The sequence below is a fragment of the Thamnophis elegans genome, chromosome 4 (genome assembly GCF_009769535.1).
Source record: "Thamnophis elegans isolate rThaEle1 chromosome 4, rThaEle1.pri, whole genome shotgun sequence".
In the NCBI taxonomy this organism is placed as follows: Eukaryota; Metazoa; Chordata; class Lepidosauria; order Squamata; family Colubridae; genus Thamnophis; species Thamnophis elegans.
Window position 1 is genome coordinate 77,709,109 of NC_045544.1, and position 22,005 is coordinate 77,731,113.

At 40.3% G+C, this 22,005-nt stretch overlaps 2 protein-coding genes and 1 long non-coding RNA gene across 7 annotated transcripts in view; 1 reads left to right on the forward strand and 2 right to left on the reverse strand.

The window, feature by feature from the left end:
- Position 1: 1 nt before the first annotated feature.
- SLC35B2 (solute carrier family 35 member B2) lies at positions 2 to 13,975 on the reverse strand. 2 transcript variants are annotated; one of them, XM_032215445.1, is made up of 4 exons: positions 13,857 to 13,975; positions 5,864 to 6,057; positions 4,331 to 4,491; positions 2 to 2,682 (listed from the first exon to the last, which is right to left on the reverse strand). In XM_032215445.1, the coding sequence occupies exons 1-4, from the start codon at positions 13,865 to 13,867 to the stop codon at positions 1,744 to 1,746; spliced, it is 1,305 nt and encodes a 434-aa protein (XP_032071336.1). In that variant the 5' UTR covers positions 13,868 to 13,975; the 3' UTR covers positions 2 to 1,743. The 2 variants fall into 2 exon arrangements, with proteins under 2 accessions (XP_032071336.1, XP_032071335.1); XM_032215444.1 differs by having other exon boundaries at positions 5,864 to 6,060.
- Positions 13,976 to 14,040: 65 nt separating this feature from the next.
- On the forward strand, positions 14,041 to 20,306 carry LOC116507361. 3 transcript variants are annotated; one of them, XR_004255188.1, is made up of 4 exons: positions 14,041 to 14,131; positions 16,331 to 16,513; positions 17,211 to 17,351; positions 19,434 to 20,306. It is a non-coding gene; the product is annotated as an uncharacterized LOC116507361 (long non-coding RNA). The 3 variants fall into 3 exon arrangements; XR_004255189.1 differs by lacking the exon at positions 14,041 to 14,131 and adding an exon at positions 14,139 to 14,256; XR_004255187.1 differs by lacking the exon at positions 14,041 to 14,131 and having other exon boundaries at positions 14,263 to 16,513.
- The window catches only part of NFKBIE (NFKB inhibitor epsilon), a 35,080-nt gene continuing 31,254 nt past the window's right edge, over positions 18,180 to 22,005 (reverse strand). For both annotated transcript variants that reach the window (XM_032215446.1, XM_032215447.1), the window contains exon 6: positions 18,180 to 21,320. In XM_032215446.1, the coding sequence (XP_032071337.1) occupies positions 21,246 to 21,320 (75 nt within the window). In that variant the 3' untranslated portion in view covers positions 18,180 to 21,245. The remainder of the gene's footprint in view (positions 21,321 to 22,005) is intronic.

Below are 22,005 nucleotides of genomic sequence, written 5' to 3' on the forward strand. Positions count from 1 at the left end.
CTGCTTATCACAATTCTGTTCTGTGTGAAGTTATCTGTCCTTATTTATTCTTGGATTAAGGGACTAATCCACAACACAGTAATTTTAGGATGTAAGGAAATTCCCAGCAAGTGATTAGTTTGCTTTACCCTATGCTCAACATAATATAAGATTACAAAACAATCGGAGCCATTTCTTTGCTGCATATTTTAAATTTAATAAAATAAGATAGTTGTATTTCAAGAAATATTTGCCCTGCACAATTTCAGCTTGGCAGTTTAAAAATGGTAAAATCCAGACATTCTGGGTGGAACTGGCAAAAGTAACTCCAAGGCTATAGTGAAGTTTCAGAGCAATTATGTTTCGACATACTCATCGCTCCTATCCTGTACAACTCAGAGCTACTGTTTCCTAGTTCCAAAAATGATAACAGACCAGGCAACTGCTTTGAGCAAAAACATTCCAAATTCTCCTCACCCTCAACAGTTACACCACGCTGAGCACACTATGTAAAATGAGAGTGTATATGCCAGAGCTCTGCAATACTCAAGTTTTCAAGGGAAGCCATCTTGCTGGAAAAATACAAGGCTGAGCTGTTTGTCTTGTACTGCTGGTTCCTTATGTAAACTGAGAAGTCGTAACAACCTCTGCAAATCCATTAGGGGAGGGATGAGGCGAAAGAAGTCAAGATGTACTGCTGTAGCACCTTGTCAAGGACAATGAAAAAAATTTGAGCCTCTTCCAAAAAGTTCAACTTTTAAAAAGATAATGGGTGTGCTTTTCTGAACTGCTTGCTACAATTATAAATCCCAGGAAAATGTTCCGAGATTTGGCTCAAGGTTCAAGAAAATGGGTGAATGGCTGACGGTCAGCTAGCAAAAATCAACAGAAGCAAAAATGGTGCACTATCTAAACCTTTCAGCAAAATTATGAGCACACCAAACTATAAAACGCATAAGCAATAATTGGAAAGCACTCACTATTTAGCAAATCAAATTCTGTAGGGCAGGAGTAAGTGGGGCTACAAATGGCCCACGCTGCCCTTGTGCAACCACAACTAAATTGATCTAATTACACAAAAAAGATGAAAAGCAGGCTTGTTAGGCATCTGAAAGCTTTAAATGCTGATTTTGTACTTCAGCATTACTGCAAATCTTGCTGAAAGATAAAAGAGGGGTGAACATCTGGCATTAATGTACCAAAATATTGCCATGTCCCTATGGCTCTTACAGGTTGAAATATTTTTTTCAGTGCAATCCCCCACCCACCCCGTTATAAAAAAGATTACCCGCAGTAAGAAAAGTCCCAGGTTTCCTGTGGGAGCTGGGCTAGGTTGGTCTCCCAATAGTGAAGTCTGGATATTTTGTTCTGATTAGAACTTTTCAAAGTTTTATTCTTGGTATTCCCTTTCACACAGCAGTAGGATGGGAACTGTACAAAAACAACTTCACTTTGCCCTGATCATAAATAAGCCATCTCTTATAAAACCACAAGTCAGGGTAAGCCTATTAGGCTCACCTCCATCTGTTCACGGAGAAAAGGATCTCGGTACCACTTGTTTTGAGAAGTCTGTTAGACATTAACAGTGAGAAGAAACACTCCTTCATTTCCTTCAAGTCAACCCAGTATTTTTCCCCCACAAAAAAAATCATCCGGGAAAAAATAATCGAGGTTCACCTCTTTTCCAGCTCTTTACTAAGTTCATGACCAGGATTAAGCAAATGCTTTGGATCTGTTGGGGAGGACACAGCTTTTCCTGCAGCCCTAAACCTTTTGTACTGCGCTCTCGCCCACGGGCACTTTTTTTGCCCGCTTCTTCATGCGGCTGCGGGCATAGACACGAAGGAAAAGTGCTATGAAGACCACAGCTACTCCCAGCCCACCCATCACGGTGACTGCGTGGCCATAGATGAGACAAGAAAGCAGGATGGCAAAGGCTTGGCGTAGAGTCATGATAATGGTGAAGACAGCTGCTCCAAATTGGTTGATGGTGTAGAAAATGAAAAGCTGTCCAAAAGCGGAACACACGGACAAAAGCACGGCATGGGCAGCAAACTCTGAATGCCGTGCCATAAAGTTTATTGATTCTATCAAGGCCCCCTGCTCCAGCAGTGAACCCACGGTGAACAGGCATGAGAAGACATTCACTCCAAACATCATTTGCACCGAGGACATCTTGTAGGTGAAGAGGGCATCCTGCCAGTTGGAAGTGAAACTGTCAAAAGCAATGTAGCCCCCAAGGAGGACCACGCCAGAGAAGGTAGTGACACTGGAGAGATGCTTGTCTTGAGTACTAGAGAGCAGGAACATGCTAACCCCTACTGAAATGAGTGCTGCTGTTAAATATTCCCAGTACTCATAGCTTTTGCGGGACACCAGCTTTCCCATCAGCATGACCGGAATCACCTTGGAGGCTTTGGCCAGCACTTGGGTGGGGAAACTAATATACTTGAGAGCTTCATATTGGCACCAGCTGCTGAGAATGTTGGAGAGGGAAGCAAAAGAATACTTGTACATGGGAGCACCATGACGGGGCTGCTTGATCAGAGCACAATAGAGGCCAGCCACAGTACAGGCCAGGATCCGGTTCATGAAGACGAGGAACTGAGAATCTTTGAACTTCTCTCCGGGCTCTGACTCACTTGCTCCGTAGGACCTGGTCATGACACGCTCCTGGAGGACACCCCATGTCAAATAGGAGATCTACAAAGGAAGAGAGAAGAAGGGAGATTAGGAGGGCAGTTATCAGGGAGGAAGTGACACATGGTGACCATCTGACAGTCTGAGGGGAATCTTCTAACTCTTTATCTAGCCAGGGTAATCTAAATGCTTGTAAACACTTTATCAACACTAACTGAAAGCTAATAGTCAGATATGACCATATCCCTTAACCCTTACAAGTAGGACCTAGTCTACCACCACCCCAAAAATCTGACAAAGTCAAATGGAGATTGTTATGGCACCACCAAAATTTTAATGTTGCAAAAATCAAGTCTAGTTTAACCTCAAAACAGTTGAAAATGTTACTGGTCCTTATATAGCAAAGAAACAAACTGGTCCTGTAGAGAATAGATACAGGGTGTACCAAAAGTTAGGCCTCATAAGCAAATTACCATATACTTTGTTAATTTTATTTAAAATGTGCATGAAAAAAATAATTTCTCCTCTGACAAGAGCATGGCAGCTATATTATCAGTGTGTCCTGATTGGAGTGGAAAGAAAAGAGTTGACAATTAGACAACTCAAGTTTTTAAAAAGTTATCAACACCTAATAGCCTGCTTGTTAGAAAGAGGCAATAAGAAACTGCAGTAATGAAAGGAAACCCAGCAAACTCCTAATAGAAAATTAGGGAAACTTTATTTTTTTAAAATCAATAGTTTATCAATATGAGCCAAACCATTAGGCTTAAATTAAAAACGATTGAGTGAAATTTTACAGTCTATGCATTTGTGTAAAAGGTGAATTCATGCAACTTTAAAGATTCTAAGTTCTAGATACTGCAAATTTCTACATGTTTTCCTAGCATTTCCTTGACCCAAGAAAAATTTGGTTAGTACACATAATGTTAATTGATTATTTTAACTAGTTTGTAGAATAAACCATAATGCCCTGTATGTATGTATGTATGTATGTATGTATGTATGTATGTATGTATGTATATACAAACATACATACATACAAACACACACATTTATTTCATGCAACATATACCAGTCTTACAAATTATTTTCCTGTAACTGGACTATCCAAATCAATATAAAAAAACTTCTTCCCAACTTCTGTTATTACAAAACTGGTACTTGGCTTTCTCATAAAGGTAAATCTTAATTTAGGGCCGCAATTGGGACTAGAAACTTTGTTGCTAAGCAAGTTAGTCATCAAATAAGATGTGACCACTTTGCTTAGCAACCACAACCCCAGCACTTCTGCCTACCATTGATAAGAGAGAATCATGGTTCATTAAGCAGACCGTCCCAGGAAAGGAGCACAGGATACCTCGGGGTGGGGATGGCCTGATCCAGGCCATGCATGAATTGAGGGTGTGGTGCAAACTCTGGAAGCTTCAGCCATCCTCCCTGTTTCTTTCATTTTGCACAAACTGCAGTCTTCTTGCAAATATACTGCATTCTGTCGTTCATACACTCCACCTTTGTCGCTCACCTTCACTGCACCCTTCTTTACTCCCATACATAGCATGGCCTCCTTCCCTTTGCTCACTCACACTGTGCCCTCGGTGCCTTCTTGGCTCACTCTCTGCAAACTCTCCAGGGGCACTTCCTGAGAACTACTTGTCAGTCTCAAAATTGGGTTTTTTAAAACCGAGTGATCTAAAGCCTATCTGTTCTTTACCTGTAAGCCAGTTGCACAGAATAGCAGCTTAAAAATCTGACGGGCTGTAGATGACTCTACAGTCTCATTTCGAGGTGCCGAAATGGCATCATCCTGATGCCCTGACTTGGCGTCATTGCCAAAAACACAGGATTTGATTACTGGAAAACAAATTCCACGGCCTAAGAAAGAAAAAGAAAAAAAGAAAATTATCTACAGCAAGCAATTATCTCCATGGCTCAAGATAAAGATTTCCCCTTTCTGGTCCTGTCCAACTCTAAGGGGGCGATGCTCATCTTCATTTCTTAGCTGAGGGAGCCAGTATTGTCTAAAGACATTTCCATAGTCACATAGGAACATTGTTACTTTAACTGCCAAAGTGGCACCTATTTATCTACTTGCATTTACATACTTTCAAACCACTAAGAGGACAAGAGTTGGGAAAAATAATGAGAGCTTACCCCACTGTGTAGTGTTCAGATCTCGAATCCTGGTTGTCATCTTTCCAGCTGGCAGCTCAGCATCTTTAATCGCTGAGCCATCGTGCCCCCCATTCATTAATGCTAATTACAAGCTTATTCCTACCATTATCCATGTTAATCCAATTTTATTTTATTTTCTCATGTTACTTGTTCCTGCTAGGATATATTTTTTGTATTTCTGGCCATACAGAAAAGCAGATTCACATTCCATGTCTCTTATCCATAACATTGCACTCAAGAGTTTGCTAAGCTAATGAAAGACAGGCCCAGAGGATACATTTTATTACAGATATAATTGAACAACAGGAGTGTTTTTTGGGGAAGAACAAGACAGTTGAGTGATTAAAGAAAAGCACTTCAGTAATAGTATTAACAATTTTTATTTTAATAAACATAGTTTTCACTCAAATACCCAAAATTCAAACTGGTTATAAAATCAGAATAGAGCATAATAATAAAATCTTTGAAAAAGTATTAAAATATGCAACTAAAATTACTGGACAATTAAATTTTCATTGGGCACTAAAGACACAGTACACATTTGGGTGGGACTTTCTTGGGCAGGAATTTAAATGTGTAAGGGGCATCTTAACAGAATGGGGCGGGGCGCGGGGGAATAAAACCAGGTAACCAAAGCTTTACTACTTGTATAATGGGGGTTCCAACTGGCTGAATTTTGCCCATTTTGGCAAGCTAGCATTGACATTTTGCACTACCAATCCAATGGGGAAGCTATCCATGCATAGAATCCTGCCACCACATCAATTCTTACCCAGAGACAGTATGTGAACCAGCTGGAGGCAGTAAAAGGTACTTTTATAATATCTACTAAGGTCATCTAGGACAGTGCAGGCTCAAAGGAAACTGTCAAGAGAGAGGCTTGATCTTTGAGAGGACTGAGTACGCTTATGCCTCCTGGGCATGGAAGAGTTTCTGTCTTCCTGCAAGTCAGTTTCAGTTTATTGACCTTATCCTGCCCACTAACAATTCCAAACATCAGTTCAATACGTGGACAGCTTGATACAAGTAGCTGACAAAAAGATAAAAGGAGACACGTTCTATAGGTACTTACCTGTTTCAAGGTAATTCTTCCTCTTAAAATACTGTATGAGCAAGAAACCTGGCACAAGAATGCTTGCATAGCCTGCCGCATTGACCAAAAAACGTAACAGCCAAAAGTCTCCCCAAGAGTCCTGGTGAACAAGGGGTGCACCTTCATCTGCAGCCACCGCATGAAGAACCGTTAGCACAAGAGACAGGCAGAACCTGCTAAGAAGAAAAATGTAGGAATAAGGCCAAGGAAATCCACATATCTCCCTAAGAACAGGAGGGGAGAACATGCAAAATGCTTCTTCATCCACACCCGGCTCCTCTTTTACTAGGCAAAACTAGGAAAGCAATTACAGGTGGTCCTCAATTTACAACAGTTCATTTAGTGGCTGTTCAAACTTACAATGGTACTGGGGGTGGCGGGGATGACTTAAGACTGTTTTTCACATTTACGACCGTAGTAGCATCCTCATGGTCATGTCATCCAAATTCAGACACTTGGCAACTGACTCATATTTAGGACAGTGGCAGGGCCCTGGAGTCACCTTTTGCGACCTTCTGACAAGCAAAGGCAATGGGGAAGCCAGATTCACTTAACAGCCATGTTACTAAATTAAGAATGGCAGTGATTCACTTAGCAACGGTAAGAGATAAAGTGGTAAAATGAGGCAAAGCTCACTTAACAAATGTCTCGCTTAGCAACAGAACTCTTGGGGTCAATTGTGATCTCAAGTGGAGGATTATCTGTAGGCATTTTTTTCAACAGTTTCAAAATAAGTATTTCATAACAGCTGGCAGCTTCCAGCCACACATGTCTGTCATGTTTGCACATTAAACAATGCATATTGGAACAAGCAGAAGTAAGAAGACTGTCCCACAAAGCAAATATTAGTAGCTATAGAGAATCACAATAAAAAAGTACCATCCTCACAATAAAACTCACCATTTCCAGGGAGGTAAATGAACAGGGGGAGGGCAGTATTAAGAGCTACCTCTCGAGGATAGTGAAAAATAGGAGAGGTTCTTTCATGCAACACTGTATAGATCCTCCTAAACCCATTGAGCATATTGATCTGGACTTCTGGGGCTTATGACTCAGCCATTTGTGCATAAGTGCTGGAGGAAATCATAATGATGTATTTTCAGAGGTCAGAATGAAATTAAGATATTTGTAGCAGGGGAGTAACACCTTTCTGTTGCGCAACGGCATAGTGGACAGCCAAAAGAAATATTACAGTAGTCAAAAGGCGTAAGTACATAAATGCCCTACGATACCCTCTATTGTTTGTTCATCCTATTCACTGACTAGAACATGTCCTGATGGAATTTTACAGCAAAGTTAAGATTAATGATTGATAAAATGCTGGAGATGGCAGTTTTAATTGAGCCTCCTCCGGAACTCTATACATTCCCACCCCATCCCCATGCAATAGAGGAAGTAATGCCTGGAGCTGTGGATTGCCTCACTTTCTGTTTTCAGGAATATAAATGTTCAGAATAAACAACCATCCAGAAGCAATTTCTCACAATGAAACAGCTTATTTCTGAGCATGTACAGAATTTCTGCCTAATAGTTAGTCCACTACAGTACCAAAGCTTTCAAAGCAGACTATGTTTCCTAATGAAAACCCAAGCCTTCAACTGTTCCAACAGCACTTCCCTTTCCGTCCCATTAACTGTTATGGGCAGAAAGTATTTCATTGCAAGACTTTTTGCAAGATATGAGATAACATATCTCATATGGTTTTGGTTTTGACAAAGTCTCACCAGGAATTTATATCCCATTTCACTATGATGTTAGTTGCAACACCTCTTGCATAATTATTTGTGCATGCATGGGGTGTGTATGCTCGCATTGCATTTTGGGGCCTCGTGCAGCACTCCCACGCCCCATTTTGGACCTGGAAAGCCTCTTGCACCAACCTGGAAGCCAAAAAATGGGCAGGAGGTGGGGTGCATATGTAAGGGGCAAGTGGGGAGTCCAGCACACATGCCCAGGAGGTTGCGCTCACATGCGCTGGGGATGGGGCGTGCGCAGGAGCTTGCACGCATATGCACGGGGTGGGGTGGAGGGCATGCGCACATTGCATTAAGGGTGTAGGCGCGCATACACACTGTCATGTATGCATGCATGCTTTCGGCACACGGTGACAAAAAAGAATAGTATCTGTGTTTATAGCTCTGTGAAACAAGCTATAACAAGCTCTGTATTTCTTGTCTTTTGTGATACATTGCATAAGACTTGAGCCTAATATTAAGAGTGTATTCAAATTAGTCTAGTTTTGATCAATGTCTACTTGACAGAGTACTGAGCCTGCTATGATTTAAATTTCCTATTTGACAGTGAACTTAAATAGGCGGTTTTGGATTTGTAACACTGTATTGAATTTACAATTGTAAGATATTGCATATTGGACACATTAAGTTGAAAGAATAATATAAACATCCAAGAACTGCAGTGCATCAGACAAAAACAATATGCTCCAGTACTGGCCAGACACATATTTATGGGAAGCTCACAAGCACAAGATAACATCCCTCCACTCAGGTTATCCAAAAAACCAACATGAACACTTATTAGTAGCTGATATTAGAAGCCATACAGAAACATTTTAACTAGCTGTAATTGGTGGTTTTGCTTTCCATGCATTTTGTCTTTTAACGCCATTAAAATTATTGGCTGTTACTCTGTCTTATGGCAACAAACCTCATAGTCTGCTGTTCAGACAAACGTTAAGGTTAGGATTTATTCATCAAGCTGGAATACCATTCAGCTCCGTATCTGCAGAGTCTTGACTGGGAAGGAACATAAGTAACCATGAACAGACCCTATCAATCCAGGAATGGGCACAACTGGTGCTATCTGACCCAGGGTTTTTCCTTTTTTAATCCTAGATGCAATAAGAATTTCACATCCATGTCTGGCACACAATCTGGGGGTTTTCCTGGGTTTTCTCTTCCAGCTTTCTACAACAGAGCAGCTAGTGTTACAGGTATGGTAAGCTCTTACTTCTGCCTGGCTGGCAACATCAGCTTCAGCACTAGACATGAAAGAACCTTTCAAAATTTCTAACCCACCAACTTAGCAGGAAACTTGAGCTCTACATTCATGTACTGTTGCCCATCTAATTGGACAGGCATACTTTTCATGCCCTAGTAGTTAAGGGCAAAAGATATTTGCAACAAAACTGGCAGTTCTTTCCATTTTAGCCCTCCAGGCAACTACTGATGTAGGAGATAACAAATCCTCATAGACTCCAATTCCAAATGCCAAAGGCAATGAACAACAAAGAAAAAAAATATCCTGAAAATGACCCCTTAAGCAGCCACTCTGTAACATAGTTCTACTTATTAGACTCTTACGTAACAAATTTGAACAAGAGTCAGGGTTGTTTAGGACTAGCAAAAGATTTATAAACTCTTTATTAATACACACGTATTAATGAAAGATAAAGCCTGGTTTCCATTAAAGAATTCAGGTGCCAAACTGGAACATTAAAAACATCAGAATCTGATTTGATCAAACCGAAAGCTATTTAGTGTGACATTATTCTCTTAAGCAGATATGCTTCAGGGACACGCACAAAAAGGACCGGAACATTATGCTATTTCTGAGAGTGAGATGGATGGTGCCTAAATTTGGCAAATAAATTTTAAAAAATCCTCTCATTCTCCAGAAAAGAATTCAGAGCCAGGATCTAATACCCAACTCTCCTCAATTATAGAAGCCATCAATCTGCCTGGTCCCCGTTATTAAAGTCATACAAGTACACATATCACTAACTGAAAGCAAATTCTACAGTCTAACTAGGTTCAATGTGAAATAGATTATAATTATTGCTCTCTACATTTATTAATGCAGACTATGAATATAGGAACTTGTATGTGTTTCTTTAAAGTGTTTCCAATCAAGCTAAAAGAATTAGCTATTTACTTCATCATGAATCCAGAGCCTTCATTGACTCTGAATTAAAGAAATCTGTTGTGTAATTTTTATTTGACTTCCAAGACCAGTTCCCAAATATAGCTTAAATTTGATTGGAGATTCCTAGTTGAATTAAATCAGTCTCTACTGGTGATATATTAAAAATACAGCACAAAATTTAATAAGCTCCTTATTGTTGCAATAAAATGCTAGCAATACAAAGTTGCCTATTTAGTAACGCTTATTTTTATAGTATAGTTCAATGATGGCTAATCTTTTTGTCCTCACATGCCGAAATCACATGCACACATGCTCATACCCATAATGCAATGCGCTCCTCTGCATATACGTACATGATCTCACACACACCCACCCCCCTTTTTGGGCCGAGCAGGCCTCCCTAAAGCCTTCTGGGATCAAAAACGTGCTGCAGAGAGGGGAAATGGTGCACACACACACTACACATGCGTGGTAGAGAACCCAAAATCACCTGGCTGGCATGCGCGGTGGAGCTGAGCTGGGCAACGGATTGCATGCCCACAGAGAGGGCTCCACGTACCACCTGTGGCATGCATGCCATAGGTTCATCATCACTGGTATAGTCAGGCCTAGTTATCAGAAGGTAATCATTACTTGTGGTCCCAAATTACTAGTTAATCATTGCAAGCTGAAATCACCAGCAAAGGATAATTTAAAAACCAAAGAAATTCTAAAATAAAAACCCACAGAAAGCTGGGTGTTCCTATGATTGGCAATTGCAGCAATTGGGCATCCTTCTGCAATGCAAGGTTTTCTGCCAAAAAATCACCAGTTTTACAGAGATAAGACTCATAACATAAAAAGTCATTGTTGACAACAAAAGTACATATGAATATATACACAAGTAGATTTAATGTGACAATGGATTGATAGTTTATTAGGCAATATTCCTCTTGTTTTATTTCTTATAACTCTAGAGAAATCCAGAGATTCCAATGCACTATTTATGGAATAAAGTAAATGGTGTCTGAACCAATAAAAAGGAGAATACTGTGAACAAGAGCAAACATGAATAGTTCTATAAATTTACATATACATGTGCAACACCAGTGCAAAGCCTAGTAATATTAAGCAAAATTATTTTTCAGAAAGTTTTCTTTCTTGATGTTCCGCAATGAAAATAATCCTAAAGCCCACTAGCACAAGTTTGTTCTGAGTGTGTAAGGAGTATTTAAGATGTTGCTACAATATACGTAGCATGGAGATCATGAAATATTAATCGGTAGTATGAGAATGTATGACGGGGGGAATTATGCTGAAGATTCAGATTAGAAGGAAGGATAACATTTGGAAGGTTAACTTTTAACATGATTGATTGATTCAGGGTATCAAGTATTTTAAATACTAACTACTAAAACTAGAACTATTCATGTCAAATTAAACTTTGATATTAATAAATCACGCCAATTAACTCTGTGCTTATTTTATGTGGGTGTACGTATGGGTGTGTAAAGTGAGAGCCTGTGTAATACAGTGATTAAGTTTCTGGACTAGGAACAATGAAACACAGATTCTAGTCCTATCTTGAGTTTATATAATTTCACAGGACAGATTATTTTTTGCTTTTCATCTGTTTCTTACTGGAGGTTTTGTCAACAGTTTTCCAGCCTTGTTTGTGTAAAGAAAGTAAGATTTAAATATGGTTAAATCTAGTTGGAGACTGTTTTTATGTTTCTGTAAAAATACATATTTGAGTTCTAATGTTGTGCTAAGGCACTGAGTGTCATTTGCACAACAGGCGTAACTGCTGATGGGAAAGGGAGTAAGGTAAATACGGTATGTTATATAAAATCCAAAACAACAGGTAATTAACCCAACAAACCCAGCTAAGTTTAGATTTTTTTCTTAACTAGACCAATTCTTGTTTGAGGATAAACTAATTCCCATCAGTCCTTCCCACAATGTAAAAACTGTTTGTATCTCTGCCATTCAGTTATTCTTGATTGCTGCCAACTACCTGGAGAAGTAAGTAAACTTCAGGGTTTAACATGAGAATTAACTGTCCCTTCCAACATTCGTGATCACAACAAAGAGAGATCTTATAAAAACAGACCTTTTCTATACAACAATGTAATTCTGTAACCAATTCATCCCAGTAGCCACTTGTAAGGGGGAAGGTAAAAAGGGAGCAGAAATTGGTATTCCAAAACCGGTTAAATAATAGCAGAGATCTTGCTATTGCCAAAAGAAGTTCCTCAGTTCCAGAGGAGAGAAAGAGAGACAGGAAGTGGTAAGGGTTGTAACTGTCTCTCAACTCTCTTTGTCTTTGGCCAGAAGGACTAAAAACTTGGCTGCCGGTCAACTAACTCCATTGTTGCACACAATATATGATATCAATCAAAAGTGACTGAATTCACTGGAGGACAGGATCACTAGGTTAGCCATGACATATGAATAAGGCTTGTGTGACCCAATCAAACTATAGTCCTTGATGGGATAAACTGGATTCAAATCCTTTTATAAACACCCCCCCCCCAAAAAAAAAGAGGACAGAATGAAAATTAGTGATCAAGTCTCAGAACACATGCAATATAAAAACTACATCATCAACTGTGAGCATCAGGCAAACTTTTTGAAGTAAGATTTAATATGTAAGTCTAACAATGAGGCCTCAGTGAATAAATTTGCTAGTAATCGTGCATAAAATTATACAGGCATAGTGAATACACTTTAATCACATCTTTGCACACTCAAATTAGCAGAATATTTTTTTCCAGCAGAGTTGAAATTTTCAGTTATGTGACAAATGGGTAATTCATAATTTATCTAGATTTAAAACTCTTGTTCCACAGGCTATATTTGCAATTACTTAATGTGGATCCAAAGCACTATTCTATTCAAATGCTACAGCCCACCCATTCTGTTTCTCATTTACCATTTGTGCTTTTAGTAGAAGGTGTTAGGAACAATATTGTCCCTAATATTGTATCCAGATCATAGCTGTCCCAAAGGTGCTTTTTCAAGTGCCAACTGGACTTTCTTGTTTTTCTTTGAAGACGGTTCACTTCCCATCCAAGGAGCTTCTTCAGCTCTGAAAGAAATCTTTCCATTCCCCACCACCTTGGATGAAAAGTAAAACGTTTTCAAAGAAAAACAGGAAAGCTCAGTTGCCTCTTGAAAAAGCACCTTTGGGACAGCTATGATCTGGATAACTGAGACTCTCTATAGACTTAGGAACAATATGCAATTACATGAAATATTATGTCTCCTGGAATTAAGGAGAAACATCCTAACTTCGAAGACAATTAACTAGTGGAACAGCTTGCTGTCAAAAGTTGTGGGGGCTTCATCACTGGAGGTTTTTAAGAAGAGACTGGACACCACTTGTCTAAAATGGGATAGGATCTCTTGTTTGAGCACTGGGCTGGACTAGAACACCTCCAGGGATCCCTTCCAGCTCATTCCTATTCTACTCTTTATCCTAGCCTATCTTATTAAAATGCAGCCTGGGTCCCTTCAAATCAATATAGTTTAACAGTACAATTATCAACCCAGCTCTTCGTCAAACCACACCGAAAGGCCAACTTTAGGCAAATGCTGCTCTGTAGTCTCCATTCACTCCTATTGACCGCTGAGGGTTCATTTCATCCCGCTTCCAGCCTGAAAAAGTTAATCCGTAAAAGCCGTGACTATCGCCCACCTCCCGGTGCCGCCGAAACGAGGAAAGGAAGAGGGGGAAAAAGCGACCCAAAGTGCCCGATTTCCATGGAAATGTCTTCACACCGCACGCGCATAACCAGAACTGCCCTCCGCTTTCCTCTGTCCCGGTTCCCTAGTTGACCGGGTCCCCGTTAGATTCGCCCAGGATCAGCATCCCGCGTTTGGCCGAGGCCTGCGGGAGCGGCAACTACCCCGCCGTGGGTTTAAAAAAGAAGTCCAAAGGCACCTCCGCCCCTCTTTGCCCCCCAGCACCGGCTTCTTTGCTCGGCCGCATCCCAACCTTCCAGATGCCGGCGTGGGTTGGCGCCTCCCCGCGCGCCGCCAGCCGGGCACAGAAGCCTCCATCCCCGGCCGAGGCCTTCTTCCTCCCTCGTCCGCCAAAGCAGCTCACCTGCGACCCATGATGCCCGCGGGACCGGGTTGCGCGATGCTCCCAGCGCTTTGGATCCTTCAAAAACGGCCGCGCCTCCGTCCCCGACGCCACAGGCCGCAAGAACCGGCGCTTCGGCCGGCCGGTTGGTTGCGCCTCAAGTGGGGCGTCCCACAGCGTCCCCTGCAGGCCCGGAGGCCGAAGCGCGGTTCCGAAGGGGAAAGGGAGCCCCGCAAGCGGATGGAAAAGGCCGGGCAAGACTGGGACGGAAAGTGAACGAAGGTTCCGGCGAACAGGTGGGGAGCGAGCCCTCTCGCCGCAAGAAGCAAGCGCTGCTTCGCTCCAAGGATGCCCACGAACGGCGCCAAGACGGCGGGCGAAGCAAGCAGCCCTAAGTTGGAAAACAACGTCGCCGGTCCAGGTTTGAAAGGCCGGCTGACTGTCCCTGGTAGCCAGAGGTTTAGTCTTTTCAATCTGCCTCTATGGCTCCTAAATTCGTTTTGTGTTATATTTAGGATTTCTGGTACCCGTGAGAGCAAAGGCACTATTATTTTGCCTAATAGCTATGGCCTTCGCTTGCTTCCCCCCCCCCAGAGGAAATTGAAGTGCTATTGGTGTACAATACTCTGATTCTGCTTAGCCTGACTATTTTTGGGGTTTTTCAGTAGCTCCAGACTGTGTGATGGCCAAAAGCATCAATTTCATCAGTACCGTAGGTCAATAATTGTATTCCTGAACTCCCGTTACGCTTGTGTCTTCAGTGAAACTATCTGATTACTGTATTTAGTCTCCCCCACCCCCTTTTTTAAATTGTCTTTGATTTGCCACAGGTCAGGCATAACCATCCTTTCCTAACTAAAAGGAGTCCAAAATGACAGAACATAAATTAGGATTCACACCTTTTCCGATTTGCATGGCAATGCCACGGGGAGCCATGTAAAGGGCAGATATTTATATCACATTTAATTCTTTGCCCTCTCTTCTCACTCCAAATACCTATGGCTTCAGATCTTCTTCACTTACTCCTGGATTCTCATTATGTCTCCAAAATAAAGCTTCATTTTTTAGGGTGCTTCCATTGAGCAGGCTTCATGTTGCCCTGAATAATTTGCTTCAAGCTATTTATTCTCAATACTTTTTCCAGCTCCACAATTTGTCTTTTTGAAGCCTTTCTGGTGATCTAGCTTTCACAGCAGTAGGTTACAATTGAGAAAAGCAAGGCCTTGACAATGTGTATCTTTCTTGTCAGTGCAATTTTAAGGTCTGGTCTAGGCAATTTTGTTTTTCCCCAGTTTTGTTTTTCCCCAAGTAACAAATGTCTCTTTATTTCCTGGCTGCAAAGCCCAGGAAGATAAGATGTATTAACTTCCTCAACTTGTTCTTTACCTTTCTGCGCTGATTTGGCATTGCCCTTGGATATAGTTTTTCTAATACTGAGCAGGAACTCTCTTCTTCCACCTTTAATGACTTCCTTGTTTCCAGTTATCGGATGTTGGGATCTAATATCTATCACGGGCTGCTGTTGGAACACAGGGGAATTGAACATTTTCATTCCCACACTAAAAATATTATTTAAGAGTGTAAGTCCTTTTTAGATGAATTCAATGGTTGTGGAATTTCTTTCAGTTGAGTAAGCCAGAGGGCCAAGTGATGTTGCTCTGATCAGGGGCAGCAGTTACTAGCTTGGTGTAATGGCCTCCAGGAAGATTCATGCAGTGAGTATGAGCACTACAAATAAATGTAGCTGAAATATTACATCATGATTTATGAACATTACGGATGGGAATGAGAAAGGGAAACTTTTAAGACATAAACTGTTCCTTCATATGATTATACGTTATGAAAATGAAAAAATAAAAAACTTTATATAAAAAAAATAATTGAAAAGAAAAAAAGACATAAACTGTTACTGTTCCCATCATTACCTCCCTTTTAAAAAAAAAACAGTCTAAAATTGCATGATCAACATTCATCCATTTTGATGGTGTAATCTGGGCTACTTGTAGGCTATAAATGGGGAGCTGTTGGGTTATATAAGATCTATGGGGGGTCCCCCTCCAGTCAGACAGCAGATTTTTCTTTTTATTCTGATCTTTCTACACAATCTTCCCATGTCACTGAACAGAAACCATGTGACTTAAATGTGTACCATGAACAAAATATCAATGAAAAGGATATGGTTACTGATAAGTATTTAGTCCCTTTATCTCAGCTGAGGGAAAGCTTTATTTTGGTAGAGTATAAACCAAGTGTTAAATCAAAACCATGAGACTAAAAGCATCACTGAAGGTTTTCTTTGCCAGGTAAAAAAAAAACTATTCTGACAATATTTCATGATTAAATGCAATGGATACTTTTAAGATAATTTTGCACTAATGAATTTTATATTTAAGTATGAGAACATTTGGTACCTAAATCAATCAATCAATCTTCAGATCACTGCCTAAGCCAATCAATTGTTGAAATTGATCAAAACTTTCTGTATCTTATAAAAGGCAAATAGCAGCTGTCAGCTCCGGCCAGCCCAGAGGCCTGGAGCTGCCATTCAGGGTAGAAGACTGGGTCAGCTGCCAAGACTCACCATCCCACCTCCACAAGCTGAAGAAGGTCCTGCTAACAATCCATGATTAATTGTCGGGTGGTTTTCGCTCTGGATGTGATGGGTGTGCGCATGCAGGGTGCGGATTATCTTAATTACCAATGTAGCGATAAAAGGTGGTGGGAAGCACAGGGTGGCAGCTCTGGCAATTTATTCATTGCCTTAGTGCTTTGTTGGTTAGTTTGTGCTGAAGGAAGAATACAAACTGCATGTACAAATGTTTCTGTGTTTGGTTGGTTTCATTGACCCTTCGGAACCTGACAGCAGCAGCCCCCAACCTTTTGTGCACGAGGGACCAGTTACCTGGAGAGAAATTTTTCCACAGGTTGGAGGAGGGGGGCTAGATTTGCATGCTGCCTGCATCCTGCGGATGGGGCTTCACTTGTTTGCATGGCCAGGTTTCTGATATGCCACAGACCAATGCCAGTTCACGGCCTGGGGATTGGGGGCCCCTGGCATATACTACCTAATAATGTAAATTAAACCATACAGGAAGAATTCATTGTAGCAAAGCTGGTTTCTAGCATCTATCAGCCTTCTCTGACTGCCACTATATGCAAAATTAAATTTACACTGCATTATAATGGTCTAAGTCAGAACAAAATGTGTGTGAAAACTCAATCTTTACTTTGGTAGCTGACTGTTGATTTCCCCAGCAGTCATCTGCAGAACAGTTATTGGGATGCATGAAAGAATATATTTTATTGCAGCTATGCCTCGACAAAATAACTTTTCTGTTCTTACTGTTAAAAGGTGATGTGTCTCTCCTCTTCCAGAAAACAATGCGTGTAGGCATGTGAAAATGTGTGGGCAGTTTCTGATATAAGACGTGGGCAATCTCTTGGGAGTCACAATGGAATCTAAATGACATTCTACTAGTAAGCTTATGTGGAGGCTGAAAGAATTTCCCAAAATGAGTAGGTTATTATATATTCCACCTCCAGTTTGGTGCACAGGATGAAAGGTCACAGTCACCCAGAGTCAGATTTACACCAAAGATGTTCTAATGTAGTGGAGAGAGTAGAGTCTTTACCAAGAATCTGCAGTTAGTAAGATTTTTGAAATCTTGGTTTGCTTAGGGATCTCTTATTATCATTAATTGGAGACTGCTGTCATATATTGTGGGTCATATCTAACAAGTAAAACAAGTGGAAAATGCAGTATAAAAATGATTTATATGGTGGCATAATAGGGCAAATTATAGAGAAAATGTCCTGCGAAATGCATTGCTATGAGCATCCTACAACTTTCTTCATTATGCAGGGAAATCAATTGAATTATCAATGAGAGGTGGCTATTAGCTTCCTCTTAAAAATTTCCAGAGATGGAGACTCCACAGCTCTTCCATTGTGGTACAAAACTTATTCCCATGAAGTTCTCTACATTTAAGTGAAATTTAGGTAGCTGCAGAACTCTACTTATTACTTTCTGCTCTGACTCTTTGAGCTTAGTTAGCTCCCCCCTCTCCCCCGTAGCTATTTATCAGAGGAACTAATGCCGTAAAGAAGATCATATGAAGAATTTTAAAATATAAAAAGTAAGAAGCAGTATGAATTATTTATTTATTTATCCTTCTTCACCTTCAAAAACGTTGTGGAAAAAATGGTTTTAAAAAAGCAGAGTAAAAAAAAACTTCCAAGTCACAAGTGGCAAAATCCAGGTTTGCAGGATATAATTTGTTTTGAAGTTGACCTCAGGAATCTACAAGTCAGAGCAGACATGCAAAATAAAGGCACAAGCAAGAAGACATTCATTAATGTATTTATTAAATCAATGTATACGACTGCCCTTCTCACAGATGGGATGCTGGGCAATACTAATACATTAAACCATACAAAAAAAAATTTGCCCCAATATCAACAAAACACACGAAACCTCTACAGTGGTGATCAAGTGTGAACCTTATAAGCACTTAACAACACAATGATACCTGATTTCACAGGCCATCTAACATTTCTGCTCTGCCCCTTGGAGCACATTCCTGTGTTCAGTGCTTTGTGAAAGGCTGGAAGAATTGGAGCCAATCTAATCTTGGTACAGGGTTGGGTGGGATGGGGTGGGGGATATGGAGTTCAAAGGGCAAGTGCTGTGTCAAAATGGCCTGCTTTCTGCACCCCATTTGATGGCCTTGTTTAATTGAGAGGACTCAGAGCATGCTTTGACTTTCAGATCCTACAGGAAGGGTAGAAACAACTAGGGAAAGTGGGGTTCTGCAAATAGCCCTGTTCCATGCCATGTTATAACTTAATTTAAAAGTTAAGGAACACAAACTCTCCTGAATACATTTGTCCCTGCCTGGACAAATCCTTGCAGATTTCTTGGCAAGGTTTTCCAGAAGTGGTTTGCTATTAAACAGCTCAAGGTTTGTACCCAAAGCTGGACTACAATATACAGTCTCCCAGGTTCTAGCCCAATGCCTTAACTACTACATCAGCATTGGTTCTCTGTCAATCTATCACAAAATACCTAGACATTATCAATGGGATCCAATTTACATTTTGGCCATTCCTGAACACAATTTCATTGCATCAGGCAAATAACTTATGCAGTGTATAAACTCTCATTTACTCTCAACTATTCAGATCTCAAAATCCACAGACGTTCATTTCTGTGAATATAAATTTACTCAATATAAGTACATGCTGAACTGCTTCATCCAGAGAGCTAAACCATTAGCATTTACAGGGGGACCCAGATTTTATTTTCCTCAAACATTCTAATGTTGTCTGTTCTACTCATACAAAAGCTGAAGTGCATTTATAGTATGATCTTGCAACTTGGGATTGGGAGACAAGCACAAGAGGAAACTAGCATTACAATCAACCACAAGGTGGTAGCATATCTTAGATCTAAGCAACTCACCGAAACGTATTCGAAAAACAATTTATTTCTGTTGCATACTTTTCCTTCACCAGCCCAACTAACCCTGAAATTTATGGCGGGGGAATTTTCATGCACTTTGGTTTAAATCTGACTTGCACTTTTCCTTGCATTTCCAGCTGAAAGATTTTTCCCAGATGGAGAATATACAACATGAAGAAAATGCATCTTCCAGACCAATGGATAAAAGCAGGATATGTATTCATTTAAGAACCTTATTTTGTCAGTGAAAAACAAAAGTAAAAAAGAAAAAAACATAAATGCATCTAGACCAACACAGAAAAGCAAGATATTTATTCACTTTAAGAACTTTATTTTGTCATTAAAAAGCAAAAGTGAAAAAAACTGGAAAAGAAAGTAAGAAGCAAAAGGATCTCAAGTTAGAAAAGGATCTCTCTGGTAGAAAATGTTTTCCAAAACTGCAGTTTATTTTTGAAAGTAGTTTCTTCTCTGAAAAACGGGGGGAAAGGAAAACCCAAAGCCTCTCCCTAGGACATCCCAGTTCATTGCACCATCCAGGATTTGCCACAGTTACAGATAGCCACACCCAAGCAGCAAACAGTAGGAGGGAGGGAACTGGGAATTTCCCTGCTCCAGATTAAAGTTTATATATTAGAAACTCTTGATGGCCCCAATGATTTTCCTACTAAATGCATGATCTATGTAAAATAATTGTTATGAGATTGGAGACCACAATCAGCAAAGGCAGCGCTGTCTCCCAACAAATGCTTAGATCTTTTAGGCTGTGCCTTTCCAATTCCCAGTGGTTCTGCAGCCCTTTCGTGATAGCTTAGCTGCCCACTTAAAATGCAGAAGAAATCTTAAGCACCCATGGATTGATGCTAGTATATCCAGTCATAAACTGAACACAACTAAATGCTAAGTTTAAGAATGTGGGAAACAATTCTGATTTATGATCATCCTTCTCCCATCAATTAAAACTGGAAAAATATGACCAAATGCCAGTCATTATCATCTCTTTTGCAGTTTATGTTTCAAAGAAAGGAGGGGATGTATCGAAACTTTCAGTCTCTAAGGAAGGGTGGCAGACCCTCCCTTACTCAGTATGTTCAACTTTAGACTCAGTTCCAAAGTTGCAAGGTCAAGTGCCCAGCATAAAGCTACGCAGGTAAAAATCGAAGAAGTTGGCACTTCCCTTTACAGTAATACTAGCAAATTGAGTAGAACAAAAATTGACCTTTGATCTCATTCTGAGAACATCAATTATTCCAAGGAAAAAAGTGATTCAGACTCTACTTGTCCCTATGAGCTTAGTTTTCATGTTTTGTCAGTCCCGGAAGCTGCTGGCTCGAACAACACAATATTCTGGTCTTCACAACTCTGTCCTGTCTTCATGGGAGGCAAAATCAGAGCTAAAGGGAGAAGTGGGGGATTCTGGAGTCTAGACACTGAAACTAGGATCCTGTGGAGGCTGAATTAGCTAGAGGAAAAAGCAGATCAGGCTAAGGGGTAGAAAAAATGCATTTTGTTCAGGAAAAAATACCTTTAAAAGAAATTATTTTGGTAGACACAAAGGGAGCTCCTGGCATGTTTCATCATAGACTAGGGAACAGAAGAAAAGGAAAAAGTGAAATCTGAAATATGTATTCACAATATGGTCTGGAACACAATTCTTAAGGACTTTGTCCAAATTTAGATAAACCAGGGAGAGCAAGCATGGGCCCAGTCTATCCAAACCCGTGTCTCTTCAAACAGGCAACATTTCCACATTCTTATTCAGGATTTAAAGTCAACAATCAAAGTTTTCCTTTCCCACACTGGCTCTATAGTCTCAAAAAAAAAAGCAACTGTGGTTGTCCCAAGGCTCATATTTCAACAAAGAGAATGATTCTTTGGTGGCCAGCTGTGTCACACTCAGACTCAAGCAGCAATGTTATACTCCTCACGAGGTTAACTTTCCCATATGGACGTTAGGATGTTCGGCTGGAGCACATCACAGGCTTTCCAGAGATCTTCAGATCATCAAAAGGCAAAAGTGTAAGGATCTGTCAACAAATAATGATACAGTGGCGAGTCAAGAAGGTTGCATACAAAAAAGCTAGCATTGCCACTTTAGCATGGAGAAAATCCATCCTTGCGGTTGCTAAGAGTCGACATTGACTCAATAACTTGACAGTGTTATTAATCATCACTTCAATCAGTGACAGAAACACAAAGCACAAACAGTTTGCAAAGACTGTCAGCTATCTAGTGTGGTCAGAAAGAGCAATAAACTCTATGGTTAAACCCTTCTACCCGTTATGCAGGAAGATACTTTGTGATATTTTTCCTATGAAGAGCAGGATATTCACAGTTAATTTACTACATATGATCCCTTTCTATGTGTTTTGGGGACTAACAAGTTCATGGAAGAAAACAGATCACCCATGTGGACACTCCAAACTTTCCTAAACAAGGCTATATTCATCCACTATAGGTACTTTGGTGGTTCTCAACTTTTGGCCACAACAGAGCCTGAAAAATGTGTTGTTAGTTTGGGGCAGTTATTAAGTGAGACACGTTACTAGGACACTAGTTTGAATTCTATCCTAATATATAAAAATATTCTATTTTTTTTTAAAAAAAATATTTTTTTCATGATAATCTAGCAACTTCCTCCACATCAAGACCATGAGTTTTATTCTACAAAGAAAGAATACTTTGTTCTAAGATGTCAGGGACATAAGATAT

Coding starts and splice junctions, on each gene's coding strand:
- SLC35B2 (XM_032215444.1), bottom strand. Junction 4,492..5,863: donor GAAGAATTACCTTGAAACAG/GTAAGTACCTAT, acceptor TTTCTTTCTTAG/GCCGTGGAATTTGTTTTCCA. Junction 2,683..4,330: donor TCTGTGCAACTGGCTTACAG/GTAAAGAACAGA, acceptor CTTCCTTTGTAG/ATCTCCTATTTGACATGGGG.